Source organism: Labeo rohita, chromosome 8 (assembly GCF_022985175.1).
Source record: "Labeo rohita strain BAU-BD-2019 chromosome 8, IGBB_LRoh.1.0, whole genome shotgun sequence".
NCBI classification, from domain to species: Eukaryota; Metazoa; Chordata; class Actinopteri; order Cypriniformes; family Cyprinidae; genus Labeo; species Labeo rohita.
The window spans coordinates 6,233,315-6,244,279 of NC_066876.1; the positions used below are offsets into that span (position 1 = coordinate 6,233,315).

A 10,965-nucleotide genomic window follows, 5' to 3' on the forward strand; every position below is an offset into this window, starting at 1 on the left:
ATTGTTGTATGTTATCAGTATATGACGTTTCTATTATATAACTGATTGTTGTTGATAACAAATCTTACATGTATTTGTTTGATGCATAATAAGGTTCTTTTCACTTTATTTGTTTCAGAGTAGCAACAGTTTATCTTTTCAGATAATGTACAGTAGCTCTGACATAGCAACACCCAACATAATCACTTGCATTTTGTGCATCTTATGCACTTTTCGTTCATGGTATTCATTTAGTAGTTGTTGATTACTCTTGTCTATCTTTTGTTAATAAAATTTATTTTATTATTTTTTTTACTTTTATTGTAACTTCCTTGTGTTGATAATACAGTAAGAGGTTCTACAAGTTCCCACCAACCTTTCTTATGTAATGTACTCATAAACACACATTAATTGACATGTGATCCAAGAATCATAGTGTCATCTTTGACATGAGCACCCATCACTGCACTATTACGCTTCCCTAGGTTGGCGAAAGCAGAATTCACTACAGTGCAATAAATGGGTCCCTGGTGCACCCATGTCCCGCCTTTTTGCCCATTTTCAATTATCCGGGAGTGACATGCAGTGACGCAATTCCAAGATGGCGATCGCCGACTCCCGCCCACTAAGAGCTTCAAAAATGCTCTCCAGAAACCTACAGGTGACGTCACGGACACTACGTCCATATTTTTTACAGTCTATGGGTGTCGCAGGAATGCATCAGGCGCGAGTAACTAACGTTAGTGAAAACACAAAATGGCGTTTAACTTATATGGGCTCTGAATGAGCCAAGTGGAATGGATTTGAGAAAGAAGTAGCATGGAATTCAAAGCTGTAGCTAAATGGAGAATTCATTAGGGCATTCGTCGTGTATTCACTGAATTGACGTTAAAGACGGTAAAAGTAGGTGGGTCCAATATCATTGGTCTTCAAAAGTGGGTGGGTCCTGTCCCACCCACAAACAATGGTTCCGATGCCCTTGTGTGTGAGGTATTTTGAGCTGAAACTTCACAGACACATTCTGGAGACACCTGAGACTTGGTAAAAGGGGCATAATAGGTCACCTTTAATATATACAGAGCCACCTCCTAAGGCAGGGGCTTGATTAGCTTGTTCAGGTGATTTGTTTAGGGTTGAAACAGAACTGTAGGACTGCGGCTCTCCAGGACCGATGTTCGCCACCCCTGCCCTAAAGAATAGTGATGGGCATAAGCTGTGGGAGTGTGTAATGAGTCCACTGATTGCAAGTTGAACTGAATCCAAGAACAAATACAAAAATAACTTGACCTAAACATGAACATGAAACAAACCCACCAACAGCAGTTAGGCCTACCCAAATAAAGCTACACAAGAAACAATGGGAACATGAGGGCTATTTATATATAAAGACTAATGGTTAAACAAGACACACCTAAAAGCAATGAACACAGTGAAGTAATCAAAATGTGACACATGAAACATAGAACCGTTAGCCGCTGTTCCACTATCGGGCCGAACGGCTCTTAGAACGGTCAGGTACGGTTCCAGTTGTGTTTCCACCTGTGCCTGGTATGGCACAGCACTATTACAAACCGTTTTCGGCCCAGAATTCTCGGCACGGTTAGACAACCGTGCCAAACCGTGCTGATAGAATGTGTGTGCTAAACGAAAGCATGCTATCTGATCAAATAGCCAAGTAAACAGCTGTTAAGCTGCGTTCACAGCTCATGCATTAATACTTTCAATAAATGTGGTATGTTTTTTTTAGAAAGGTTTTACCTTCTGTGTCCGTCTCTGTTGGCATGCATATCCCCTCAGCATTTGTTGGTAACGTTATACCTGTAGTTGCCTTCTGTTTATTTTATTTTTTTGCACCAAGTGTCCTTTTTTTCTGTTATTTAATGAAGTAGTCCCAAAAACAGAAATATCTGATCATCGTCCATATAGCTGTTTACATTACAATTGCATTACCAAGGCAACGACTGACGCATTTGTATTTACATTCCAAAGAGTTCCGTTTTATCAGCACCGCAGTGGAAAATGAAACCATATCCGTGCTGACTGGCCTGGATCGGCACGGAATGGAATGGTTAAGCAAAGAGAATGGTTCGGCCCGATAGTGGAAAAGCGGCTATTTAATTAATAGAACCATTAAAGTACAGCAAGAGTGATTCGAATGTGTATCCAAGCCATTTGCTCTCTATAACTCTCGTGGTACTTTGATGTCACATCCTGATTAGTTGTACAGCGCCAGAACTTTGAATTTGTGTATCATACAGTTCTTTGAGATGGGGATAAATTAAATGTGATCTGCTGTGACATCCCAATCATTTTGCATTGTGGTATATGGGGCAGCCTGAAGTGTACATATTAAGTAAACACTTACTCGGTCCAAACGGCGGGGTCATCTTGTCCACTTCATGAAGCGGAATGCACTTCAAAATCGCACGCTTAGTAAAGTTTGCAATTACCGTGAAACATGAAGTAGAGGATATATTATTTATTGATATTATTTCATTATTTATTTTACATCAGCTGGTTATTTCCAGAGATTTTAAAGCTTTTCTTTATAAATATAAAGCTGTTGTTACATAATTTTACCAAATTTTTCGTAATACAGCTATGTTATTGCATTATCCCTGTGGGAGTATTTATTATTGTTACAAAAATGAACACAAAAACAAACTTAAAGCAATTAGTTATGGCACCATTAAACTCATATAAATAAAGCAAACAGCACTAATGAATGTAATTTCTCTCAAGACTATCCAGTTTAACTTTCCTGTTTAATGACACCTCTGGAGAAAAAACTGGCCAATATATTGCCCCAAAAAGATTCTTGAGTTAACATTTAGGATACACGGTGACCCAGAACTGTGAAGCAGAGGCAAAAACTGCACGGAGGACAACAGCGTGTCTGCATTATCCATAAACCACGGCATCATTGCATGTATGCAATTAAGACAATCACTGTAGCAAGTCAAGTGTATATTTTCATTGCTGTATTTCTGGTTGAATGTCATAAGGACATATGTCCTCAAATAACATAGATGCTAAAGGCGATTTGTAAAGCACTGACTGTCTGTGGCTGTTTCTCACAGGTATCTGGTTTCATGCTCACTGAAAGCGAAGCACGCTGCAAGGAAGCTGGTTCGTAAAAAAAGGACAGCCATGCAGAACACCAGCAACTTTATCATGCAGCCTGTAGGATTTTACATTGTTGCATTGGTTTCAATGCCTTACAGTAATGTCTATGTCATGTTCCTCACTGTGCTTTATGTGATCACGGTCATGTGCAACGTCTTTCTGATGGCTATCATTTTCTATGACCACCGTCTGCATGTCCCAAAGTTCATGGCCGTTGGTAGTCTGGCTTTGGTTGATCTTGTTCTCAGCACCTCTCTTGTGCCTGGCATGATAAAGACCTACATTGTTCTAGACAATTTTGTGCCATTCAATCTGTGTCTTGTGCAAATGTACACTTACTATAATTTTATATCACTTGAAGGACTTTCCTTATGTATTCTCTCTTATGACAGGTTCATTGCAATTTGTTTCCCTTTAAGACAGAAATCTATAAACACAAACACCAGAATGGCTTATATAATCTGTGCAGTTTGGTTCTTTAATTCTGTTAAATCACTGTACGGCCCTTCATCCATCCCAACCCTGTCATTTTGTGGCTCTCTTAAGGTCAACAGCTATTTTTGTGATTACGCTCCTGTTTTACGACTGTCCTGTAGTGATACGACACCCCAGTGGAATTTTGCCACTACTTCAACTACACTCTTCAATGCTGTACCTATGATTTTTATTTTCTTGACCTACATGGGTATACTGATTGCTGTATTCAGAATGAAAAATAATCAGAGTCGTTATAAGGCGTTGGCCACATGCTCTGAACACCTCATATTAGTGGCCCTTTTCTTCATTCCAATTTTTGTTATCTTCAATCTTGGATTTTTTGGAATTGTTATAAATCCAGATGTAAGAACAGTGTGTTTGTCTCTGTCATCCCTCCTTCCCCCCTGCGTGAATCCCATCCTCTACTCACTGAAAACTAAAGAGATTCGAAGCCGGATTTATTCTTTGTTAATCCAGAGACAGTCTGTTCATCCTCTAAATAATAAACATTAATGTAGAAGTGCTGTGCACAGTGCTGAGAATGTTTATAATGTTGACTTGGAGGCTTTCTGTGATGCTTTTTGTGTTATGCTGTGGTATTTTTTAAATGCTTGTTTGTTTGTTTTTTAATAATAAGTGTAAACCTCTTATTATATATTTGCTCTACAGTTAACTTATAAAAATTGTCTTGTTTAACTTCCATTATTTAGTCATTCAAAAAAAAAAAAAGAGACAAATCTCCATGTTTTCTTTCATTGTGCATCTCTATAATAGTATAGTGTCTGCTGGATGCTTTCAAACATACTCTAAATAATGTAAATCTCCATGTTAGTCCATTACCCAGCAGCCTTATTTTATGTTTTATTATCACACACACAAAACTAAGTCTTTATTTTTGTTAACTGCACTTCTTTTCCCCTGTATCTATCTCTGATAAAAATCAATAGCCACTTGATCTCCAAAGTGCAAAGCTGGTGTAATGTTTACTTAAGGAGAGTTGAAACTGCTCACTGACTGAGCAGTAGTCTATGTGTTCAGAAAGTGAAGGCAACAGTCCACAATAAATTATACATATGAAGTATGTAGATAAATATTTTGAGTAAATTCACTGGCTTAGGCCAAGCATCAGGACTGGAGGTAGTATCAGACTGAGGTTCAGAAGTTTAAGGAGTGTATGACCACCTATCAGAACACTTGCAAAGAGCAGCTCCTGAAACAAAGGACTTCAGCCACAAAATCTGCCTAATCCATTACCGCAGTCACATCTCATTCAAAAAGATACTCCCGTACATTAGCATGATGCAATCAGTCACGAGACACATATGAGCCAGTGGCATTTCACAACAGCATGACGCAATCGGTCACAAGACACTTTCTTAAAGTACTAAAGGACCCTGCATGTCGAAAAATAACGCTAAAGGGGTACCCTGAGCATCAAGAAGTGACGCCAAAGTGGTCCTGCCTAAGCGTCAATATGTTACGAGTTACGAGTAAGAATGTGTTTCTTTAATGGGAAGACTAATTTCAAAAAGTAAGTAAACGATATAACCACTTTGTGGGGTGGAGCACTCCAGCTGGAGATCGTGACAGAACCCCCCCTCCTAAGGGGGAGATGGAGCGGAGGCAGAACAGGGGGGGAGGGATGGAGGGCCAGGCCCATGGAGTGGACAAAGGGTGGAACGGTCAGCCAGGATGGAGCCGGCAGAGCAGGAAGCCAGGGCAAAGCAGAAAGAGCAGGGAGCAGGGGTGGAGCAGGTGGAGTTGAAGACAACCAAGTTGGAGCAGGCGTCGCTGAAGACGACCATGACTGATCTGAAGAGCACCAGGGCGGAGCAGGTGACCACCACAGCAGAGCAGATATCCACCAACTTAGAGCTAACAGGCAGGTGACCGCCAAGGCCAATTTGGTAGAACTGGAACAGAGAGCACAGAGAGCTTAACAGCGGCCTCTGCTGCCATAACAGGACAGGCAGACAGACAGTTCAGAGGCGGCATCTTTGGCTGTAACAGGACACGCAGAGAGTTCAGGAACGGCCTCTTTGGCTGTGACAGGACACTCAGAGAAGTCACAGATGGCCTCCATGGCCGTCACTGGTCTACAGGCAATCTCCTTGGCTGTGGCTGGACCGGTGGAAAGTTCATAAATGGCCTCCTTGACCATGACAAGACAGACAAAGAGTTCAGAAGTGAGCGCCACTGCCCAGAGAGAAGCTGAAGCAGATGCCGCCGACTCATGAGGTTCTGCAGCTGAAGACGCCACCTCAGCAGGAGCCAGAGTGGGCTCATGGACTGGAGCGGGCACTGGATCAGACTCATAGACCGGAGTGGGCTCTGGAGTGGATTAGAGGATTGGAACAAGCTCTGGATCTGACTCATAGACTGGAGGGGGCTCTGGCATGGATTCGAGAACTGGAGCAGGCTCGGGAGCAGATTAGAGGATTGGAACAAGCTCCATAGGGGTAGTAGAGCAGTGTGTAGCCCAAAAACACAGGATTGCTACTGCCATGGTGGTGGGAGGAACAAACGAGCGTGACGTCAGGCCTTGGAGAGGCTTTTATTAAACATAAAATAAACAAAAGTGTCCAAAATAAACAAGGGATCTGGTGTCCTCGACGTGCTGGGGAGTTCCATGAAGGAGGGGGCAGTGCTCGAAAGGGAAGGGTCCAGGTAAGGGGCAGAGTCCGCGGACCCCTCTCAGGTCCGGTTCAACGGCCCGGCATCCTCGCCCGTCAACCGTCTCATGGGCGTGGTACTCGTCCGGACCGCGGATCCAGCAACTCGTTGCTTTGGCAGTGCTCGATCCCCTTATTGCTCCATTCCTGGGCCCACGAGGACACCAGTGTCATCACGTCAGGTGTGCTACCAGACCTGGCTGTTCCTCTCTCGAAAGCCCACTCCTGTCGGGAGCCGGGTGAAGGACAGCGATTAAGGGACAGGTTGATGATGATAAGCCAACTCGTCACACATTACAGAAACCACTGAGGATAGGGGAACAGGACCTTGGGATGTCAGCTGCTCTGGCTGAAACCAGCGGTGGGTCCACAAAGCTGGAAGCCAGCCTCAAACACCTGTGTAATGCCTGGGTGTCTTAAAATGCGAAGTTCACAATGACCGGGAACACTGGTGTGGTATCTGTGATGGCTGAAGAGTCTGACGTGACATCCCTGACAGCTAGAGGCTCTGGGGAGGCGGCCATTTTATGAAGAGGTTCTTGACTGGTGGACATCTTGTGAAGAGAATCTGTGCTGGTAGCTAGAGATATCAATATCTTACTGTTTGTATACCGGTAAAATTTTTCCCCACGTCTTCCCGTGATAATAACAATAAAGTCTAGTTGTTCACAGTGTGCTACAGTGTGGAGTGACATGCTGAAGGTGGACGTGAAACTAGTATATCGCTAAATGAGGAGCTCCAATCTGGAACTGGTTTGGTCAAAACTGTGCAGTGCGACAAAAAACGGTCTGAGCCTTGAATAATGTTAACTGTACTAGTAGCAAGTGTGTATGTGCATATGTATGAGCCTGTTTACAAACCTGTTGTCCAACAAAGATATCATTTATTGGCATGCTTTTTCTCCAAATTAACTTTATAACATAGTTAATTAAGTGTCAGATTGAGGCTGAAATTATACTATTTCATAGTATTATAAAGGCTATGTCGATTAGCATTGCAATATAAATATACTTAATTCTTATAAAAATACCCAAGATTGCTTAAAGAACACAGACAAACCATATTGTAGCAGTCATATTTTTATTGTCTTCAAGTTTCCTCAGTTAAAATTCCTCTATCTGCATTTTATTCGGCTAAAGCAATAACTGAAAAAGATTCCTGAAGCTTCGTCACTACTATCACATCTGCTATAAAGCATATGTGGAGTTTCTGCGCAAGGGCGCCCTCTGGCTTCCGAATCAGAAAGAGCTTTATTCTCAAGTGTGTTTCATACACAAGGAATTTAAGAGCTTCCAGTATAGAAAGTACAAACAATTTAATTCACATTCCAGTGAATTAAACAGTCCTTACATTACATGTGTACTCATGCTCACAACACCCTATTTTGCGTAAAAATAGGAAAGATAATACTTTTCTCTAAAGAAACAGAATTTCCCTGAATTATCGTCATTATCGTAATAAATACCAGAAATTAACGTGATAAATGTTTAAGCCCATATCGCCCATCCCTACTGGTGGCCATCTTGTGGATAAACTCTGAGCTGGCAGCCATCTTGTGAAGAACCTCTGGACTGGCAGCCATGGGATGAGACTCTGGAACGGCAGCCATTGCGTGGAGAGGCTCTGATGTAGCAGCCACAATAACAGACCGGTGTGTAAATCTCTCTGACATATTTTAAAGATTCTGTTGCACGAACTTTACATACTTTACATACTTTTGAAAATCCAGCGTTTAGTTGATCCTGACAAGGATCTTTCCGGATCATTCTAGTTCAAATGAATTTGCCACAGGTTAACTCCACTCAAAGTGTAGTGTCATCTACAAGCAATATGAACGCTCCTGAGCTAATTTTCAAGTGTCTCAGAAAAGAAAAGGTATGAACACTTGTGCAATGGAATCATTTCAGTTATTATTTCTAATAAATTTGCAAAGTTGTTACAAACTGTTTTTTTTTAACATAAGGCTGCAACACAATAAAACATGAAAAAAAAAAATTGGGTTCTGAATATTTTTTTTTCTATTTGTCAAGGCAATGTATATGGAGCGTACATGAAGTAGATGCTCACTCTGTCAAAACAGAGGGGAGAAGAACTTGAAATGTGAATCAGTGGATATATTTTGTTTATTCATATTATTTCATTATTTATTCTACACAATAAAATAAATCAAATGGTTTTCTTAGAGGATTTTAGAGCTTTTCTCTTTAAATGTAGGGCTTCTGTTACATGATTTTACCAAATTTTTCGTAACACCGTTATGTTATTGCATTATCCCTCTGGGAGTTTTTATTATTGTCACAAAACTGAACACAAAAACAAAAAAACTTACAAAAGACAATTAGTTAAGCCATAATTAAACTCACATTAATGAAGCAAACATCATTAATGAATGTCTTTTCTCTCAAGACTGTTTAGATACTGGAAGTTTTTTCCTGTTTAATGACACTTCTGGAGGAGGAATCGGCCTATATATTGCCCCGAAAAAGATTCTTGTGTTAACATTTGGGATACACACTGATCCGGAACTGTGAAGCAGAAGGAGGACAAACGCTCATCTGCATTATCCACAAACCACGGCATCATTGCATGTATGCAATTAAAACAATCATTGTAGCGTGTCAAGTGTATGTTAAAGTGTATAGTAACTATAATTCTGGTTGAATGTCATAAGGACATATGTCCAAATAGCACAGATGTTAATAGTAATTTGTAAAGCACAGACTGTTTGTGGCTGTTTCTCACAGGTATCTGGTTTCATGCTCACTGAAAGCGAAGCACGCTGCAAGGAAGCTGGTTCATAAAAAAAGGACGGCCATGCAGAACGCCAGCAATTTCATCATTCAGCCTGCAGGATTTTACATTGTTGCATTGGTTTCAATGCCTTACAGTAATGTCTATGTCATGTTCCTCACTGTGCTTTATGTGATCACAGTCATATGCAATGTCTTTCTGATGGCTATCATTTTCTATGACCACCGTCTGCATGTCCCAAAGTTCATGGCCGTTGGAAGTCTGGCTTTGGTTGATCTTGTTCTCAGCACCTCTCTTGTGCCTGGCATGATAAAGACCTACATTGTTCTAGACAATTTTGTGCCATTCAATCTGTGTCTTGTGCAAATGTACACTTACTATAATTTTTTATCACTCTCTCTTATGACAGGTTCATTGCAATTTGTTTCCCTTTAAGACAGAAATCTATAAACACAAACATCAGAATGGCTTATATAATCTGTGCAGTTTGGTTCTTTAATTCTTTTATATCAATGTACGGCCCTTCATCTATCTCAACCATGTCATTTTGTGGCTCTCTTAAGGTGAACGGCTATTTTTGCGATTTTGCTCCTGTTTTAAGACTCTCGTGTAGCGATACGACACACCAGTGGAATTTTGCCACTACTGCAACTATACACCTCAGTGCTCTGCCTTTGATTTTTATTTTCTTGACCTACATGGGTATACTGATTGCTGTATTCAGAATGAAAAATAATCAGAGTCGTTATAAAGCACTGGCCACATGCTCTGAACACCTCATATTAGTGGCCCTTTTCTTCATTCCAATTTTTGTTATCTTCAATCTTGGATTTTTTGGAATCGTTATAAATCCAAATGTAAGAACAGTGTTCTTGTCTCTGTCATCCCTCCTTCCCCCCTGCGTGAATCCCATCCTCTACTCGCTAAAAACTAAAGAGATTCGAAGCCGCATTCATTCTTTGTTAATCCAGAGACTGTCTGTTCATCCTCTAAATAATAAACATTAATGTAGAAGTGCTGTGCAAAGTGCTGAGACTATTTCTAATGTTAACTTAAAAAAATAATAATAATTCTTTCATTGTGCATCTTTATACAGCCTTTGTTTGCTGGTTGCTTCCAAACCTACTTTAAATAATGTAAATCTCCATGTTAGTCCTTTCCCCAGAAGCTTTATTTTATGATTTATTATCACACTAACTGCACTTCTTTTCTCCTGTATCTGTCTCTGATGAAAATCAATAGCCACTTGGTCTCCAAAGTGCATATGTAAGTGTGTGTGTGTGTGTGTACAGTGACAAGAAAAAAAAAAGCCAAACAGAAGCTTTTTCACTTGTCTCTTTAGCAATAGAATGCATGGATATAATATATGTGAGAAAAACATATATAAGTGTGAGCCAAATGTAATGTTTTTATACACTTTGAACAATGTATTAAATACATTTATATTAAACGCATTTAGTAAAACTGAAGATTGCGTTTTCAATGTCAAATTTTAACTTTAAATATAATACCAAATACATACTACAGTTATACATTATTATCAAGTACTTTACATGTGCTTTAATATGTTAGTCAGCACACCAAAATAAGTTAACTTCTTTAAAGCAAAACAAATGATTAAAAAGGGTACCTAAAAGGATAGTTCAACCAAAAATAAAAATGAATAAATCATGGGGTAACTTTCATTAAACTATCCCTTTAGGTGTGTTTGGAAACATAAAAGTGTTGTTTCTTTATTTAATTAACATCATATGCAAGTACATTTTTTACAGTCAACAGAATTAAGCACACTTCTTTTTTTTTTTAACAAGGATGATCTTGTGGATCAACATCTATAGACGTCAGTGCAGCATCTAATAAGGTACAGTAAGAACACACTGCACTTTGTTTGATGTTCTTGTTTGTTGTTCTTGTTATATCTTTGTTTTTGCGTCTGGGGATTTTACCAAGGCCATTGGT

The 10,965-nt window shown here is 40.0% G+C and overlaps 1 protein-coding gene and 1 pseudogene across 1 annotated transcript; both read left to right on the plus strand.

The window, feature by feature from the left end:
• The first annotated feature begins 2,863 nt into the window (after positions 1–2,863).
• LOC127170218 (olfactory receptor 2A12-like) lies at positions 2,864–4,095 on the plus strand. The gene is made up of 2 exons (XM_051118054.1): positions 2,864–2,908; positions 3,060–4,095. Coding segments are annotated over exons 1-2 (1,038 nt in total). The 5' UTR covers positions 2,864–2,906.
• A 4,677-nt stretch (positions 4,096–8,772) lies between these two features.
• LOC127170219 (olfactory receptor 24-like) lies at positions 8,773–10,013 on the plus strand (annotated as a pseudogene).
• The last annotated feature ends 952 nt before the right edge of the window (positions 10,014–10,965 follow it).